We start from the raw sequence: 21,194 nt of genomic DNA on the forward strand, positions 1-21,194 counted from the left end.
CGATTCAGTTTGGACACGGGTTTCTGCGAGCAACTTTTTCAAAGCTTCCAGGAGACACTTTTGCCATTCTGGTAATCTTATTGTTTTCCTTGAGCAGTGTGTAGTACACATTCCAGTAAACTTCCGTTTTTTTATGAAGTACTCTGTTGTAAAGTCTGCGGACCACTTTCCCAGTGTTACGAATCTCGCCGGTCATCCAGGGTTTTTCTTGGACTGATTTCCTTTCTCGAAGGCTACAACTGTTTTCGAAAGACCTCACTATTGCAGTCGAAATCCTGTTGACATTGTCTTCTATACATTTTCTATATATATATATTGAATATATTGGGTTGCCCAAAAAGTAATTGTGGATTTTTTAAAAGAAAGTAAATGCATTTTTAATAAAACTTAGAATGAACTTTAATCAAATATACTTTTTTACACTTATTTTCTAAAGCAAGCCAAAAGTAACAGCTGATAACTGACAGAAGAAAGAATGCAATTACAGAGTCACAAGCTGTGAAAAAATTTGTCAACGCCGACTATATGAAAAATCCGCAATTACTTTTTGGGCAACCCAATAGTTTTTAAAATAAAATGCAACGGCAATGGAACTAATGTTTGTCCAATGATCTATGTTGCAACAAGCATAAATAAATAAACCAGATTAGCAGGGCGTAAATCATATTGTAAATCATAAAATTAGAGCCAAAAATACTCACCTAAAACAGCACTAGCCGAACACTGTGCTACAGAACAACATTAGCCAGACTTAGAGAGAGTGAGAGTCATCGATAACGAGATAAATACCAACAAGAGACTGACGCTGGAAACGTTACATATCATGAATATAACAACAAATCTTCGTATTGTTTGTATTTTCGTTACACAACATTTTTGTAAGTTAAAGTATGATATAGATGATGTTAAATATTATGCTTATACGTGTTTGCTTATATATTTTGTTTTATGTTAGATTTTCTTTAAAATGCCCACCAATGGATGGGCGAAATTTTGAAAAATAAATAAAAATTTAAACACAAATAACGACTTTGGGTTTGAAGTTAAATAAATATTTCAATATATTAAAAAAAAATTATTTTGCCCAAGTCTTCTCCCAATAACTTATTACGGTAAGGATCCGAACGAGCTATGCAGAAGGGCCGAAAGGGTATTGCATATGGCATATGACTGAACTAGACCCAGAGGTCTCAATGTTAACCTAGAGAAGAATGAAATTTGCCTGTTAACGAGGAAGACGAAGCTGGGCCAATTTAACGCACCACGTTTCCTCAATAAGACGATTTCGATATCTGACAAGGTCAAATACTTAGGTGTGATCTTGGACAGGAAACTGAATTGGAAGTGTCACATTCAGGAGCGTAGTGGGAAGGCTCACAGATGTTGGGCACTATGTTGGCGTGCCGTAGGCTCGAAATGGGGCCTGAATCCCAGGATAGTCCACTGGTTATACAGGAGTATGATTAGACCAATACTTTTTTACGCCTCAGTAGTTTGGTGGACTGCTATGGAGAAAAAGTGCAACATAAGGACCATACAACAGGTTCAGAGAACATATTGTCTTGCCATAGGCGGAGCGATGAGGACTACTCTCACTAGGGCATATCGGATATCTGGAATAGTTCTAGATATCCGACCCATAGACATACAGATTAAGTGTGAGGCAGCCACTGGGGCTATGAGACTTAAGGCGATGAGAGAATGGATTGAGGACAGGAGCAGCTCATACCATTGCGGTATAATCGAGGCGCCGATAGGAAGACTGGAAGGAAGGGAAGAGGTTTCCAATCGGATACCTGAGATGAATCTTGAAGTCGAGTGCGAGTCACTTGGCACAGGTCATGGATTGACGGAACCCTAGTATTGCCATCTGAAAATCATGTTTCAAAACTAGAGGACAGAGTGGGCCTGGAGGTTTATATTGAGAACCCAGGGACTGAGATCTGTTTTAGACTGCCTGACCATAATACGGAAAATCCTTTGGGGGGATCCAGATCGTGAGAAAACCAGGATATTACTGAAAGGAAGCAAGAAGGAGGTCAGTATAGCTATTGGGATCATAACGGGAAACATAGGACTACGAGCTCACTTTTGTAAAATCCGTGCGGCAAGTGATAGCATGTGTAGGGCATGCAGGGAAGATGATGAGACGTTGGAGCATTTCCTTTGTCATTGCCTGGGTTTCGCGTCTAACTGATATCGGCACTTAGGTGGAGATACAATATCAGGTATGAACCAACTTAGGGAACTGGTATTGAAAACAATTAAGGATTTTGTAAGTAGCACGGAATTCCTAATCTAAAATGTTCTTTTTAGATGTTACTTTATAGTTTTTAGAGCGCACAACTAGCCGATTGCTAGCTTAGATGTATGTCCATAGTGGCATGGGGCGAATAAATATCTGCACCCTCTTTTTAACCTAAACTAACCTAACCTATTACGGAAACTTATCGGACTTGGCGCTGACCGTGCTATTTGAATCTTATATAGCGATGGTCAGAAGAGAAGCGCTCATTGGAGACCGTCCAATCCTGAACTTCATCAACAAAATTTTCCGAACATATTGTAACATCTAAAACCTCCTCCCTAATCCTAATCACAAAGATAGCGGTATTACCATTATTAGTGTTATCAGGTATTCATGAGTTCTGCCAGGGCTTGGACCCGGCATTGCACCCTATTCGTACCACTTTTCTGGTCTGTTTTGCTTTTCTCACCAACGGTGGCACCTCCGAAGTGGCTGTCGGTGTCGGAGAGTCGATAAAGTGATGCCAGGAATTCTCCACCGTCTCCCTGTCTCATCCCTTTTGCGTCCGAAGTTGTCCTGTGGAATATAATTTAAATGTTATGACAAATAAAGTGGTCCAGTCAGAAACTTTGTTCCTGGTCGTCCATGGCTCCTAAATTAAGGCATTGTGATTCTTGCCCTCGCTGATTTTCTCCATTTGAGCGTAAGTAGCGGTCTCGCTCCGGTGGAGATTTATCTGGATGACCTCAATCATTGATCCTCCATAAGATGGGCTTCTTAGGAGTGGATGATTCTCTTATCGTCTGCTACCTGTTCTTTAGGCTGCATTGACTTTCCCGCCACTATACTGCCTGATGTTTTAATATTAGGATCTTTGCCTATCCTTGAGTAAATGGGCTGCTTCGGTGTAGATTATGGTCTCATCATTGGCTCCCTGTGCGTAAGGCGGCATTGAGTTCTCTGTCACTGCACTGCCTGATGTTCGGAAATTAGAATCTTTAGTCATCCTATTATTTATAATCACGAGAAAGTCATTGAGGATTCCGTCGTCGGGTCGCTTTTCGTTTGGCTGTGTTGGGTCTCTCGCCCCTGTACTGCATGATGTTTTAGTATTAGGATCTTTGCTTATCCTGGTCTTCCTAATATTGAGAGAGTTGGTGATGGTTTTGTCGTCGGCCCCCTCTGCGTTAAGTGGTTTTGAGTATCCCGCCACTGAACCGCCTGATGGCACAATATGCGGATGTATGCCTAACCCAGTCTTCCCAATCGTGAAAAAGAAGGCCTTGGCCTCGTAGTACGCCATGCCTTCAGCCTTAGCCAAACTTGTCACGGAGACTTGATCAATGCCCACCAGCTTGTGGTCTTCGTTTGCTTGTTTAAGACTTGCATCATGCGTTCCGTCACAATTTCGCCGCCCACATCCTTGATGAAGACCGTCGCCTTGGTGAGCTGTGGGATGTTCATCTTTCTTACAAAGTCGAGCTTTGCATCCCAGGGAGTGTGGATACTTCCAAGGAGTTTTTTGGCGGTATGAATACATATGAATACAGTTAAATTTCCCTCTGTACTCGCAGCTCATAATTCGTACTGGTGGACCCTCTTCAGAGTTCAACACATGTTCAATAACCCGTTCATTTACAAGTGACATTACCTGGGACCGACGAATTGGTGGAATCCTACCGGATGCACAGTCGATATTGATGACTGCATAAGTCATTTCATATCTGTTGTGCTACCTTGCCACTCCGGTGTAAGAGGGTATCTTCCTCTTCTCTCGATTCGGCTGCGATGAAACACGACCTTAACATAAAAGCTGGCACGAACTGTGCATCCCTCTAGTTTATCTTTCTTTTCCTTATTCGTTAGACTGACGACTGGTTGTCCGCTTGAAGCATTACTCTCGACTACAGGTGCCAAGACACTCACACCTATAGGAGGGGAGGACAACCGCATCTGTTGGGTCTTTGGAATCCATTTTGAGCCTACTTCTAAAAGGATTTAAAATTTTTCGTCATAGGTATCCGAGATATGGACTTTTTTTCTTGTAGGAGCGAAGAAAACATGTCCGCTCCGTTATAATTAATCCGATAAGCTTCCGTAATAAGTTGAAAACCAACTGGCCAAAATGCGGAAGACAACTAACAAACAGACTTGGGCGAGTTAATTTAGATTGTCCAAGCATAGAAGACATTGACGACAATATCAACAGGATTACGACTGCCCTAGTGGAGTATTTCGAAGATAGTTGTCCTCTTCGATAAAGGTAATCAGCCCAAGAAAAACACTGGGTTACAAAAGAGATTCGCAACATTTTTAAAGAGGTCCGCAGAATTTACAACAGTACACGTCATAAAAAAGCTGAAGTACATTAGGATGTGTATTACACACGGCTCAAGGAATACAATAAGACTACCAGAGCGGCAAAACCTGCCTCCTGGAAGCTTTTCTGCGAACAGGTCGATTGCGTTAATAACGCTGCCAAGATGAAAAAGTTTCTCTCAAAAACCCATGTCCAAACTGAAACGTTAGTTGACGACATGGGAGTGAGTAGAAACAACGGAGGACATGTTGAGGTTTTTGATGAAAATGCATTTTCCACAGGATACGACGGGACTCTAGGAGACACAGGAATCTTGGAATAATGAGGTTGATCGAAGGCTCATCATTACAGAATTTATTTTAAAGGAAACCTTTGGGAGCTTCAAACCATTTAAGTCACCCGGACCCGTTGGAATATTTCCGGCGTTACTAAAGAAAGCGATCGACAATCAGGCGCCCCATCTGGCCACTATTTTCACATTGTGCCTAGTACTTGCTTATACCCCGCAAGCCTGGCAGGAGGCAAGGGTGGTATTTATACGCAAGGCCAGCAAGGCTAGTTATTCGATACGAAAGGCCTACAAACCTAAAAGCCTTTTGTACTTTCTACTCAAAACCATGGCACGTATCCTGGATACCTTTGAAATTTTGCACAGTGACGTTTTCTATGACCCTTAACATAGTTTAAAATGTCTGAATCGGTCATTAACCTGATACAGCTCTCATATAAACCTCAATTTAATTCTTCAGCGTCTAGAAAGCGCAGTTCTAATCCGATTTGGCTGAAATACTTTTTTTTAGTATTTATTATTAAGTCTGTAGATTACATAATTCTTACAGACTAAATTATGAACTACGTATATATACAATACAAATATATACAACATTTTAGATTAAATGAAAAAACAAAAACTGTATTAAGGTGTAGTATTAACTTTTAACAGAATCACGATTTTCAGAGAGATCAAAGAGATTATAATTATTATTAAATTCAACAAATAGGCGGCGTAAAGGGTTATTGATTTCATAGTTCGATGTAAAATGACATAATTTAATCAGCGGATAGTTACGGGATGGTCTAAAAGGATAATTTATAAAAATTCTATTCAAAATGAAATCGGAGATTATTTTCCATTGCATAATTTTGAGAAGGAAATTAATATTTTGCATTGTTTATGTAGGTAATTTTTTATGTAGGTAATTTAATGACGTTTAATCTAAATTTATACGACGGAAGACCCCGAGGATCCCAGCCACGCCCCGGAGCCAAAATAGAAGAAAATTTTTTGAACAGACTCAATCACTTTTGAGTGAATAGAATAGACCGGACTCCATATAATGCACCCATATTCTAAAGTACTGCGCAAAAATATTATATATAATTGTTTAGTTATCAAGGGGTCTTAAAATTCCTTCTCCAACGCTTGATAAATCCCAGGCTTTTATAGGCTTATTCCTAATTAGATAAATATGTTACCTAAAATCTAACCGTTGATCCAACAGGATCTCCTAATCATGAATAGAATCCACATACTTCACTATATAAATATTCAAATAATAATTTGTATCTATCTTCTTGAGCCGAAAGAAAGACATGTGTTTACATTTCCAAGTGTTAAGTTCCAACAAGTTTGTATTGCACCATTTATAAAACTCGATGAGATCAGATTGCAATATGCATTGGTTTGACTCCTCATTAAAAGAATAGAAAATTTTTACATCATCTGCATACATTAGAACCTCACACTGAAGTATTGCATTAGGCAGATAATTTATAAATAATGTAAATAAAATTGGTCCAAGACGGCATCTTTGAGGGACACCAGACGTCACATTATCTTTATTAGAAAAATTATTTACTATTTTCACCATTTGAGCTCTGCCCATTAGCTAGGATTTTATCCAGTTCAAGAATGGGTTCGAAAACCCCATAAGATACAACTTCAATAACAATAATTCATGTTTAACCTTATCCGTATAAATACAATCCGTCTGATATCGACTTCTTAACTCTTCATTTAGAATTGTAGTTAATTTCAAATGATTTGTTACAGTAGACCGATGTTTTCGGAAGCCATGATGAAATTTACAAAAAATAGATGAAACTTGAAAAGATAATACCTTTTTCACCATCTTTTCAAATAATTTGGGAATTGTGTTCAATTTACCAATTCCTCTATAGTTTGACGCCTCAGTTCTACTACCTGATTTAATTAAAGGAACAATAAAAGATTCTTTCCAAATTAACTTATTAAACATTATAGAGAAAGGAAGTGCAAAATTTTCTGCACAATATTTAAGTATTTAAAGGACGAACGGATTCCATCCATCCATCATATCAGATTGCGTAACACTGTTATTACATCTAATAATGGAACAGTAATAGTCGAAAATTCCGTAATACCATAGGGATAGTGGTGGGTAGAATTATATACTTTATCAGAATTGGTTGTTTTAAAATATATTAGAAATTCCAGTGTCATCATCTGCAACATCTTTTCCGAAATGTTACCTCTTTGTAAAATCATTACATCGACGCTTAGATTTAATGAAACCAAAAAAAGATTTATGATTAGATATCAATTCATTGTTCATTCTCAATATATAGCCATGATATAGTTTTTTATTCAAGATAGTATATTCCGATCTTATCACGGAGTAATTTAAAGAGTGATTTGTTAAGAGCTTGATAACCTTTTTTTTAAAAAAAAACGCATAAAATTTGCAAAATCTCATCGGTTCTTTATTTGAAACGTTAGATTGGTCCATGACATTTACTTTTTGAAGATAATTTCATTTAAATGTTGACCGCGGCTGCGTCTTAGGTGGTCCATTCGGAAAGTCCAATTTTGGGCAACTTTTTCGAGCATTTCGGCCGGAATAGCCCGAATTTCTTCGGAAATGTTGTCTTCCAAAGCTGGAATAGTTGCTGGCTTATTTCTGTAGACTTTAGACTTGACGTAGCCCCACAAAAAATAGTCTAAAGGCGTCAAATCGCATGATCTTGGTGGCCAACTTACCGGTCCATTTCTTGAGATGAATTGTTCTCCGAAGTTTTCCCTCAAAATGGCCATAGAATCGCGAGCTGTGTGGCATGTAGCGCCATCTTGTTGAAACCACATGTCAACCAAGTTCAGTTCTTCCATTTTTGGCAACAAAAAGTTTGTTAGCATCGAACGATAGCGATCGCCATTCACCGTAACGTTGCGTCCAACAGCATCTTTGAAAAAATACGGTCCAATGATTCCACCAGCGTACAAACCACACCAAATAGTGCATTTTTCGGGATGCATGGGCAGTTCTTGAACGGCTTCTGGTTGCTCTTCACTCCAAATGCGGCAATTTTGCTTATTTACGTAGCCATTCAACCAGAAATGAGCCTCATCGCTGAACAAAATTTGTCGATAAAAAAGCGGATTTTCTGCCAACTTTTCTAGGGCCCATTCACTGAAAATTCGACGTTGTGGCAGATCGTTCGGCTTCAGTTCTTGCACGAGCTGTATTTTATACGGTTTTACGCCAAGATCTTTGCGTAAAATCTTCCATGTGGTCGAATAACACAAACCCAATTGCTGCGAACGGCGACGAATCGACATTTCACGGTCTTCAGCAACACTCTCAGAAACAGACGCAATATTCTCTTCTGTACGCACTGTACGCATTCGTGTGGTTGGTTTAATGTCCAATAAAGTAAACTGAGTGCGAAACTTGGTCACAATCGCATTAATTGTTTGCTCACTTGGTCGATTATGTAGACCATAAATCGGACGTAAAGCGCGAAACACATTTCGAACCGAACACTGATTTTGGTAATAAAATTCAATGATTTGCAAGCGTTGCTCGTTAGTAAGTCTATTCATGATGAAATGTCAAAGCATACTGAGCATCTTTCTCTTTGACACCATGTCTGAAATCCCACGTGATCTGTCAAATACTAATGCATGAAAATCCTAACCTCAAAAAAATCACCCTTTACAAAGTCCAAATATGAACCACTTTTTTTTAATATTTTTTAAAGCTTATTTTTCCTATTCCACGGGGAACCAGTATTCCTAGAGATAATTTTTTTCGGAACAGCTCTAGCTTTTTCAAAACAGAGTAAAACATTTCAATCATCTCATCTAATGACTCCAAAGTTTGAAGTATAGTCCAATCTATATATGTACCTTTTGTTATGGAATGATATTTACCCTCAGGGTGGACTAAAGGGTCGCATGGAAAAACCGAAAAATTGTCAGGATGACTTACGAATATAAGGCCGAGAAGTTTACTAAAGAAGTTGTAAATAGTATTGCTTTGTGTTAAGCCGGCAGTAAACTAATTGGCAAATTAAAATCTCCAAGAGATAAATCAAATGCGCAAAGAATAGACGACGTATGCTTGACATATATATCAACACTCCAACTGGATGTCCGTCTGTCTGTTGAAATCACGCTACAGTCTTCAAAAATGGAGATATTGAGCTGAAACTTTACTCAGATTCGTTTTTTGTTCATAAGCTGGTTAAGTTCGAAGATGGGCTATATCGGACTATATCTTGATATAGCCCGCATATAGACCGATCCTCCGATATGGGGTCTTAGGCCCACAAAAGCCACATTTATTATCCGATTTTGCTGAAATTTGGGACAATGAGTTAAGTTAAGCCCCTTGACATACTTCATTATGGCACAGATCGGCCCAGATTTGGCCCCTTCACATATTTCTGCAATTTGGTCTAGATTGATCAAGATTTGCATGTAGCTGCCATATAGACCAATATCTTGATTTAAAGTCTTGGCCCCAAAAAAGATGCATTTATAATCCGATTTAACTGAAATTTTGACACATTGACTTATATTGTGATTTTCGACATTCATGTTGTATATGGTTCAGATCGGTTTATTTTTAGATATAGCTACTAAAAGACCAAATTTTGTTATACATAATTGAACAATGACTTGTACTTATTAGTATTTGGTTCAAAACAGATCATATTTCCATAAAACTTCTATGGGACATAAGGTATGCAATTCTCACCTGATTTTGATGAAAGGTGGTTTACATATATACCCGAGGTGGTGGGTATCCAAAGTTCGGCCCCGCCGAACTTAACGCCTTTTTACTTGTTTGAATGAGTATTTGGCAAATAAACCACAACAGACTTTTGAGTATCCCTGTAATCATATTCGGCTTTATGAGGTCAGAAAAATATCTTGAGCGCTATTATTTATTATTATTATTATTATTATTATTATTATTATTATTATTATTATTATTATTATTATTATTATTATTATTATTATTATTATTATTATTATTATTACCATACACTCTTTCCCCGACACGACCGTATAGAAGACGAAGTTAATGAAGAGCCAACGGAAAACATAAACCCGTTCACGATAGAGGAGCTAAAGAATGCAGCCCGCAGCCTCCAGAGCAGAAAAGCCCCCGGCCCCGACGGAATACCGTCCGAGGTAATCAGGCTGATAGCCGAGAATAGACCCGAATTTCTTCTTGAAATGTTTAATCGGTGTCTAATGGCAGGTGTTTTTCCGGAAGTATGGAAGCGACAAAAGCTGGTGCTCATAAGCAAAGGCAAAGGTGATCCAATATCCCCATCCACATACAGACCACTATGTATGCTGGATACGGCCGGCAAGCTTTTGGAGAGACTACTGAAGCCACGGCTCCAGGACGCCATCATCGAGGGAGGTGGACTCTCAATGAGACAACATGGCTTCCGGGCAGGAATGTCCACGATCGGAGCCCTCAGAGATGTGGTGGAGATAGTAGAGGTGGCTAGGCAAAGGAACCACTACTCCAGGCCAATTGTCCTCTTGGCCACACTGGATGTGAAGAACGCTTTCAACAGCCTTAGATGGTCTGACGTCCTCAAATCGCTCAGAGAGGACTTTAATATCCCGGCGTACCTGATGAGAATAATGAGAAGTTACTTGAGTGACAGGGTACTTATCTATAATTCTCAAGATGGAACGAGTGAATATGAGGTCACATCAGGAGCGGCGCAGGGCTCCATACTCGGACCGGACCTCTGGAATGCCAGTTATGATGGAATACTGCGAATGGAAATGCCAGACGGAACCTTTCTAGTAGGATATGCTGATGACATTGCTGCAGTCATCACGGCAAGAGACACGGAAGGCGCTGAGCGCAAATTACGGCAGGTGATGCTAAGGGCAAGGGACTGGCTAGATTCCCATGGCCTACAACTTGCGATGCAGAAAACGGAACTACTTCTCCTAACGAGAAAAAATATCCCAGTGGAAGTGGATATGCGTATAGACGATATACTGGTGAAGACCAAGAGATCGATCAAATATCTAGGAATCCGACTAGATACAAAGCTGACCTACGCAGAGCAAATACGGCACGCGACAACAAAAGCCTCAAAGATAACGGCGCAACTTAGTCGACTGATGGCAAACATAGGTGGGCCTCTCCCAAGCAGGCGCAGACTCTTAATGGAGACATGCAATAGCATCCTCCTCTATGGAAGCGAAATATGGGGCCAGACACTGCAGACGGCATACCGAGCGAAATCCCTGCTCTCGGTACAGAGGACGGCGGCACTTAGAGTCATATCATCCTACCGGACAGTGTCGGAGCCCGCAGCCCTTGTAATAGCCGGAATGGTTCCGATAGACCTGCAGGCCATGCAGCGCGCCAGGCTCTACACCGAGAGGTCCAACACTCAAAGAATACAGGACGGGGCCCAAATGGATCATACACAGGCCATACGAGAGGAGACTACCGAGAGATGGCAACAAAGGTGGACTAGCGAAAATCGGGCCAGATGGACGCGACGATTAATACCCGATGTACGGATATGGAAAGAAAGGAAGCACGGCGACGTCAACTATTACGTCACACAGATGTTAACAGGACATGGTTACTTCCGGAAATACCTGCATAAAATGGGCAAATGCTCCTCAAGCAAGTGTATTTATGAGGAGGTTGAAGTTGAAGACGATGTGGAGCACACTTTTTTCCACTGCGAGCGCTGGGTTGAAAGACGCAGCGAGTTGGAAGCAGCGATTGGCGACGTTACGCCTGAGACAATAGTCCAAAAAATGCTGGAGGACGAGAGAAAGTGGGAGGCGGTGAAGAGATATGCCGAACAAGTACTGCGCAGGAAGAAAGCTGACCTGGACGCAGCGGCGTAGAGTATAAATGCGGAGGTCTGGACGCAGACACAATGAAGACGAAATGGATAATCACCAGACATGGGGTCCACCTCGAAGTAATGCGAAAGCGGTTCCGAGGTGGAATTAACTCCCAGGGGTGTCACAGGGTGGGTTTTTAACAGGTACCGTTGACTACGGAGCCCGGCATAAGCCGAGAGACGTACTCGTCACATGCGTAAAGCATTTTCCCATCCTGACCCGCAAAAAAAAAAAAAAAAAAAAAAAAAAATTATTATTATTATTATTATTATTATTATTATTATTATTATTATTATTATTATTGTTATTATTATTATTATTATTATTATTATTATTATTATTATTATTATTAATCACAAAACGTATAGTTTTGAGTAAAGTTTAAAATTCGACTTCATACGATCGGCATTTACTACAGCACCAACGCAAGCCTTTATTGGGTCTTCGATTGTCAGCAGTTCGAGCGGCTTATTTCACGCATTTGTCGTGATATGAGACAAGACAAAGCCAGCAGCATACCATAGAAACGATAGACAAGTTTTTGCAGTTATCCTTTGAACAGCTCATTGAATTTAAGATGACGTAAAAGCTTTACCACACTGAGTGAAAATATGTAAAAAGAACTTTATATTGTTCAACAACCAACTTTAACACAATGTTAAACACAAAGTTTTGTATTGGTTTGTTTTGAACAAAGCACAAAAAGTATAAAAGGTCAAACCCATCAAACACAAAAGTTCTCTGTTTAATTTGTTTTTCCAATAAACAACTTAACAGCTCCAAATCACAACAATGTTTACGGTCACTTTAACGTTCCAACTTATTTAATTTTTTTATTGTGGTAATTTTTTATTGTGATAAAGGTAAATTACCTTTTCATTCGAACAATTTATCGTTTTTAAGGAGCGAATAAAAAACACGTTCGCACAGTATGGGCTCTATTCACGATGAGCTCATTCTGCTATGACCTTCAGCATACGTATAAAGTATAGCCCAAATTGGTCCAAAATCTGATATAGCTTCCATATAAACCATTCTCCCGATTGTACTTCTAAGCCCTCTTGAGGGCGTAACACTTATCCGATTTGGCTGAAAATTTTGCACAGTGACTTTCTATGACCCTAAACATATGTACAAAATATGATCTGACGCGGTATGTAACCTGATATTGCTCCCATATAAACCGATCTCCCGATTTTATTTCTTGAGCCTCTAGAGTTACTTTGCAGAGGCCTGGGCCTGGGAAGACGTAAACTATCAATCATGTAAGCTAGCCACGTTTAAACCAACAATCAAATATTAGTGTTAGTCGTTGAATACTCATTACAGGAATGTTTGGATTGAACTGCAGACAAGAGGGTCATGGCTATTTAAAACCAAGAAGCAAGTTTCGGTTCATGTTCTGTGCTCTGAACACACTAAGGCAGTATATGAATTGACAAGCCTAGGTATCATTTCTCTCCAAGCTGGATGCACTGCAAGGATCGGACGAAACATATTAGCGGCGTCACCAGAGTCAAGACCTGAGATGTCCTATAATTCCGCTTCGTATTTTGTAAGAGATATTAAGGACATAGATAAAAAACCTCAATTTCAGTCAAATCAATCACTCGTCAGTATTTTAATATTATTTAAAATCACATGATGAAGGTGAAACCAGTCCACCTCAAGGAATTGTCATGGCATCTCATTATGGGTATGCCAAACTTGCTTCTTAATAATAGTACCGTTAGAATATGTAGTCTACAAATATTTAGCAAGAAAGAAAGAAACATTGTTGTTGTCCGCCGCCCGTGAATGTTTAGATCTTAAATATGTATATTTTTAACTTACAATCCATTTTGCTAAATTATGTATATGCTTTTATAGTTTACTATAATACGTAGAAATATCTTGCAATTAGTTTTGGCCGCCAGCAGAATGTTTAGATTTCTAAACATGTTTCTTGCGAGACTTGGAACTACCCTACGCATTCCAGGGATACTGGAATCTGTGGGTATGTTTCTAGCGACTTGTAAGCTAAGTTTTCAGGGTCAGGCACGAAGGACAACGAATGATAGATAGTCACAAAGAGAGGTCTGTGAGCATTCCAAAACTATGTGGCCTAATCTAGACTTGAAGAGATATACCGCTTTGCTGGCATTGGCTAGAACAGACGTCTCAGTCATTGTGTTCGTCATGACAGGTCACTGTCTAATCGGCAAACATGCAGATAGACTGAAAGTTGCCAGCAACGACTTTTGCTGTGAGAACATCGAAGAACCTAAACTCTACATCTGCGTTACCCAGACCATATAGAAGGGCCGTTGGCTCGAAATGGGGCCTGAATCCGAGGATAGCCCACTGGCTCTGCAGGAGCGTGATAAGACCAATACTTACTTACGCCTCAGTAGTTTGGTGGACTGCTATGGAGAAAAAGTGCAACATAAGGACCATACAACAGGTTCAGAGAACATTTTGTCTTGTCATAGGCGGAGCTAGGAGGACTACGTCCACAAGGGCACTGGAGACTATTCTAGATATCTGATATCTGCGGCTATGAGACTAAGGCGATTGGAGAATCGATTGAGGATGGGAGCAGCTCATACTATCGCAGTATAATTGAGGCGATAGTAAACCTGGAAGGCACTGCTGCCAGCGGCACAGTCTCGGACTGACGACCCCCTGGTATTGCCGACTGGAAGATCATGTTACACGGACGGACCAAAGCCAGAGGCAGAGTGGGCCTGGGGTTCTGCATTGAGAACCCAGTGACTGAGTTCTATTTCAGACTGTCTGACCAAAATACGCTCCTGCAGGCGGAGATCCGGGCGATCACGGAATGCGTCAGGTGGTGTGGCACAAACTCGAGGACGTCAAGTGTGAACATCTTAACGGTAAGTGTGTTCATAAAGGTTATAACAACCAGGGCGGTAAGGTCACGAACAGTCTTGCAGTGCAAGAAGCAGATTAATGCGTTGTCTGAGGATGGCGCAATCCGCATCGTTTGGTTGCCGGGCCACAACGGAGTAAGGGGGAATGAAATGACAGTCCATTTGGCAGCGATGGCCAGACAACTGTCGTTGAAAACTTGGTTAACCCGAAGCCTTTCGGGTCGACGCATTCCGTTTTAAGGGCGTGGGCGACACTGTGGAACAGTAAAACAGTCGGATGGACGGCGTAAATCCTCTGGGGTGATCCGGATCGTGAGAGGACGAGGACTAAAGGAAGTAAGGAGAAGGTCAGTATAGCTGTTGGTGTCATAACGGGACACGTAGGACTACGAGCTCTCTTATGCAAAAAAAGCGGAAAGTGATAGCCTGTATAGGGAATGTGGGGAAGATGATGAGGCGCTGGAGCATTTCCTATGTCATTGTCCGTCTTTCGCGGCTAACAGATACTGGTACTTAGGTGTGGACACGATACTAGACATTAACCAACTTAGGGGAGTGGTATGGAAAACAATTAAGGATTTTGTAAGTAGCACTGAATTCCAAATTTAAAATTTTCTTTTTCGAGGTAACTTTTTGGTTTTTATAACTTACAGCAAGCCGATTACTGGCTTAAGTGTATGTCGATAGTGGCATGGGCGGATTAATATCTGCATCCTCTTTTCAACCTTACCTACAAATGGACTGCCGAAATAAGTTACCCTCATTTCTTTGTGTTTGGTAGTTATTTTATTTTAATTCCCCGCATTTTCATGACCATAAAGCCTAATGAAGCAAAGTCTTAAACCCATGTATAGAAATTCGAATTTATTGTTAAGCATTTTTGTTTGTTTCTTATATATTAGATCTCTTGCAACATAATACTACAACTGGCCCGTTTAGAAAACTTGGTCGCTTATTTGGAAGTTGCCTGCGTCAAAGTTTAAATTCATCATCTCTTCGATTGGTATCAGCCCAATTAGGTGGATATTTACCAATTGGAGCAGTTGGGCCTTCAAGCATTTCCGAACTTATAGCAAAAATATTTGAGTTAGGACCCACTCCCTTAATTGATATATACTTCGATTTAAGTTACGGTAGACGACCTCATGCCATATTAATAGTCAATGTACCAAGCACTCCTGCGCCAATTCTAGAAGTAAGTATGCACGTATTCATAATTTCACTGATAACTTTTCTGTTTTATAGACAAAAGTTAGATGGATGGGACCCAAAGCACCACCTCATCGCTTAAAATTTGAAGCACCGACACTGCTTAGAGACTTTCTGGAGACATTTTTACCTAAGGACTTAACTGCGGAACAAACTGCCTCTGAAATGGAATCCATATCGGCTTTTATAAAGGAGTTAAACAAGGTATTTACGTCGGTTTAGCAACAGAAATATATAAAAGTATGTTCGTTCTTTCTAAAATTATTAAATGATAAAGTTTAGTTTACTTGTTATGTTGTTATTAAATTGAAAGATAACAATATATTTAAGGGAAAGAGGGTATTTAAAAGGTACTTCGACAGCAGCAGCCGTTAAAAAGTCTAAAGAGGAATCATCCACAACGCAAGCGTCCAGCTCCGAGAGAAAGAGTGGTTTCACTGCTTTCTCATATGACCCTGGATGCATATGGAAACTCATCATGACAAGAGGATTAATCTTGTGTTTATGAACTCCTGTCGGTCTCAGACGACGAGTATAAAGAAACAGTGGTAGGAAACCCAAATACTACCTATGGTCCGGTTTCTGCAGACAAATCTACATCATTGTAAGGTCGCTTCGACGGCACTAAAGATAAAGGGATTTGTTCTTATCCAGAAACGGTATTTATACTCAAGCCCGGCAATGAATGCAAGTTATGCGACACTTAATGCCTATAGGTCTATTATCCTCACGTTCTTTCTACTCTAAACCATGCAACGAATTGGGTTGGGTTAGGTTAGGTTGAAAATAGGGTGCAGATATTAATCTGCCCCATGCCACTATAGACATACACCTAAGCCAGTAATCGGCTGAAAAGTAACCTCGAAAACAAAACCCAAGCAAGGAATTCCGTTCTATTTCCAAAATCCAAGACCTATTAGCCTCACGTCCTTTCTACTCTAAACCATGGAACGAATTAGGTTAGGTTAGATTGAAGGAGGGTGCAGATATTAATCTGCCCCATTCCACTATTGACAAACACCTAAGCCAGTAATCGGCAAAAAAGTAACCTCGAAAAACAAAATCTAAGTACATAATTCCGTGCTATTTCCAAAATCCTTAATTGTTTTCCATGCCACGACCCTAAGTTGGTTCATGTCTGGTATTGTGTCCCCACCTAAATGCCGGTATCTGTAAGACGCGAAAGCCGGGCAATGACAAAGGAAATGCTCTAATGTCTCATCATCTTCCCCGCATGCCCTAAACATGCTATCACTTGCCGCAACGATTTTGCATAAGAGAGCTCGTAGTCCTATGTGTGCCGTCCGTTATGATACCAATAGATCTACTGACATCCTTCTTACTTCCTTTCAGTAATTGCCTCGACTTCTCACGATGTGGCTCGTATTCTCTTTCGCTGTCCTACCGACTGTTTCGCTGTTCCACAGGGTTGCATGCGCATTCATCGCCCACTCCCTTAACTCGGAGTGTATCGACCCGAAAGGCTTCGGGTTAACCAAGTTTATTGACGGCATTCCTCTGGCCTTCACCGCTAAATCGTCTACCTTTTTATTCCCCCTTACTCCGTTATGGCCCGGCACATAAATGATGCGGATTTTACAATCCTCAGATAAAGCGTTAATCTCCTTCTAACATTACAAGACTGTTCGTGACCTTACCGTTCTGCTTGTTATTGCCTTTATGGCAATTTTTCTGTCGTTAAAGATGTTCACAATCGACGTCTTCGCGTAAGCACCACAGACTCACTCTGTCCTCCTGCTTTGATCCAACCATGTAACAAGATCTTGCAGATGGCAATACTAGGGTTCCGTCAATCCAAGAGTGCGCCGATTGCAGCAGTGCCTCGCATTCGACGTCTAGGTTCATCTCAGGTATCCGATCGGAAACCTCTTCCCTTTCATCCAGGTTTCCTATCGTTGTCTCGATTATACCGCGATGGTATGACCTGCTCCCATCCTCAATCCATCCCATTGCCTTAAGTCTCATAGCCGCAGTAGCTACCCCAAATTTAATTTGTATGTCAATGGGTCGGATATCAGGAATAGTCTCCAGTGCCCTAGTGGGCGTGGTCCTAATCGCTCCCCCTATGCCAAGATAACATGTTCTCTGAACCTGTTGTATGGTCCTCATGTTGCACTTTTTCTGCATAGCAGTCCACCAAAATACTGAGGCGTAAAAAAGTATTGGTCTGATCACGCTCCTGTAGAGCCAGTGGATTATCCTAGGATTCAGGCCCCATTTCGAGCCTACGGCCGGACTCCAATTCAGTTTTCTGTCCAAGGTCATATCCAAGTATTTGACCTTCGTCTTTCTCGTGAACAGGCATATTTCAGTCTTCTCTGGGTTACCATGGAGACCTTTGGGTAGTCATATTCCATATGCAAGACCCTTTCGGCTCTTCTGCATAACTGGTTCGGATCCTTACCCCTTAGAAGTATAATAACATCATATGCATAACAGACGAGTTCAAATCCCTCCTCAGTTAGCATTCGTAATAGGTCATTTATAGTGGTTGTTGATGTTGTAGCAGTTTATTGTGTACTATCTTTCGTCTGCTTGATTCTGTTGAGTGTCAAGACCCAGGAACTCCGCGACTAAGATGGGGTGCGTCCACAGGGATCTGGGTCTGAGTCGAGTGGGTCTGGCCGGGCAGTTAAACAGGTGACGTGTATCGTGCGGTCCCTGGTTACAATCGGGACATACATCTTGCACGTCGGCATCAATCCTAGCTCTGTGGGAATTGAGGAGGCTGCATCTGCCGGAACGTAATTGAGCCAGAACCACTCTGGTTTGCCGGGGGAGGTCGATTTCTTCGGGTGTAATGGGTGGCGGTCGTTCTCCAAGGACTACATTCACCCGGTAGCCAATTAACGCGTCTGCTACCGAGTCTGCATGAATGTTGTTCAGACCCGCTTGATATGCCACTTGATCTAGAGGTTCTCTCTTGTAGCGTTGGACCTCGCGCTCTAGATCGTGTAGATCTACCTTAAGGCTTCTGGGCGGTGGGTATCTATCCACAAGATGATGATTTGGATGATTTCTGCGATAACAGCCCAAAAGGTATTGCTTAGACAGCATGTAGTTATGTCTTCGCACTGGTAGGATCTTTGTCTCCTGATGGAGGTGGTCCACATGAGAACTAAGGAGACAGCCCGTCGCAGTTCGGAGGGCGGCATTCTGACAGATCTGAATATTATTCCACTGCGTGTCACAAAGTTGACGTGACCACACTGGTGCTGCATAACTTACCACAGACCGGCCAATTGCTTTGTACGTGGTCAACAAGGTTTCTTTGTCTGCACCCCAAGTGCTGCCAGCGAGTGACTTGAGGACCTTGTTTCTACTTTTGACTTTGTTGCAGATTGCTGCGGCATGTGGGGAGAAAGTGTAGAAGCTGTCAAATGTGACGCCAAGTATTTTGGGACACTTGATGGTCGGAATCATTTCTCCATCGACCATCACAGTCAGCTCAGAATTCACCTCAAGCGTATTTGTAGTGAACAGTGTGGCTGAAGATTTGGTGGCGGATATCTTCAGATTTCTTGCAGCGAAATATGAGGCAAGCTCGTTGAGGTAGACGTTCAACCTATCGCAGATGTCATCAATGGGTGGGGGGCCTGATGCCATGATTGTACAATCGTCCGCATATGATACGATCTCTATGCCGTCTGGAGGAGGTGGGATGGAGGATAGGTAGAGGTTAAACAGAGCCGGAGATATCACCCCACCTTGGGGAACTCCCTGTTTCACTCTACGGTGTTTTGACTTCTTATCCCTAAATTCCACAAATGACTGGCGGCCACACAGATAATTCGCGACCCATCGATTCAGGCCTGGCTGGAGGGACGTGTTGGCGATGTCCTCAAATAATTTGGCATAGCTGGCCGTGTCGAATGCTTTCGATAGGTCCAGTGCCACAAGGACCGTCCTATCACATGGCCGGGACTGATTGAAACCACGGCAAATGTGTGTGGTGATGTCATGCAAAGCTGTTGTTGTGCTGTGCAGTCTCCGAAATCCATGTTGATGCTCGGCGAATGGAAATTCTCCTACAAGACTCGGGAGGAGTAATGCCTCAAGCGTCTTTGCCACTGATGAGAGAAGGGAGATCGGTCTGTACGACTCCCCCAAACTCGGGACCTTTCCAGGCTTCAATAGCGGGATCACTCTGCCCATTTTCCAGGAAAGTGGTAAGGTACTCATTTCCAGTGAAACCAGATTCTTAAGCATCAATGTAGAGATTCCGTCGGGGCCCAACGCCTTGGAAGATTTGGCGCCACGGATGACATTCGTAACTTCGCCCGGGGTAAATTGTGATGGCTGTTCATCGGCTCGGAGACCACGAATACGGCGAATGGCTCTCCTCCTTGCCCTGTCTCTCTCGGGATGCACAATAAATTGACGGTTGAACAACCTGGCGCATCTCTTCGGATCAGTCACGGTTATCTCGCCAAAAGTGACTGAGGTCCTGTCGTCCCGTCTACCGGGGTTCGAGAGAGACTTAACAGTGGCCCACAGTTTGCCTGCACCGGTGCCTAAGTTACATTGCTCCAAGTGTTCCAGCCACAAATTCTGCTTATGTTCGTTGACTACCCTGTTTATTTCCAGATTCAGCTCGCTGATTCTGGGGTTAGCGGGGTCCATAGCACGAATCCCATCACGCTCGTCTGCGAGTACCACTGCTTGCGCCGGGAAATTGATCGCACTTGCGGTATTCGACCGGCTGGTATAAAACGAGCGGCTGCTGCGTTGATGATGTCTCGGAATTTCCTCTCGGCCACAAGCACATCAGAGGGGGGTGGCTGTTCATTGAAGCGGCGATTGGTATACTCTCTGAAGCCAGTCCAATTGGCCTTCCTGTAATTGATGAACGTCCGGCGCTCAGAGGTTATGAAGTCGGGTGGTCGGTCGATGGTGAGGATTATGGGGAGGTGGTCTGACCCCAAAGAGATGACGGCTTGCCAGGATACGTCACTCAGGAGATCAGGGGATGCGATTGAGATGTCTGGCGAGCTGCTGCACCTCCTCGTAATCCTAGTGGGGGCATCCTCATTCACCGTGCAAAACGTGGAGCTATCTATCTGCTCTGCCAAAGCTATGCCACGTTGGTCGTTACCTAGGGGAGAATGCCATGACGTGTGATGTGCATTAAAATCCCCCAGAACCAGACGACTATGGCCAGATAGCAACCCACTTATGTCGGGGTTGTAAGCCTGGCCATTAATCGGGACACAGCTACCAACCGTCGGTATGTACACGTTGTATATCTCTATCTCGGCAGTACCAGACCTGACTGCTACCCCCATACATTCCATGTATGGGTCACTAGCGTCAAGCGCAGGCGAGATAGGTCTATACTGCACGGAATGGTGTATA

At 42.0% G+C, this 21,194-nt stretch overlaps 1 protein-coding gene across 5 annotated transcripts in view; it reads left to right on the forward strand.

Annotated features, from left to right (window-relative positions):
- Positions 1-21,194, forward strand: part of LOC106092815 (endothelin-converting enzyme 2) — a 441,390-nt gene that overhangs the window by 172,987 nt on the left and 247,209 nt on the right. For all 5 annotated transcript variants that reach the window (XM_059363956.1, XM_059363952.1, XM_059363953.1 and 2 more), the window contains 2 exons: positions 15,512-15,804; positions 15,855-16,022. In XM_059363956.1, the coding sequence (XP_059219939.1) occupies positions 15,512-15,804; positions 15,855-16,022 (461 nt within the window). The remainder of the gene's footprint in view (positions 1-15,511; positions 15,805-15,854; positions 16,023-21,194) is intronic.

This window comes from Stomoxys calcitrans, chromosome 2 (genome assembly GCF_963082655.1).
Source record: "Stomoxys calcitrans chromosome 2, idStoCalc2.1, whole genome shotgun sequence".
Taxonomy (NCBI): Eukaryota; Metazoa; Arthropoda; class Insecta; order Diptera; family Muscidae; genus Stomoxys; species Stomoxys calcitrans.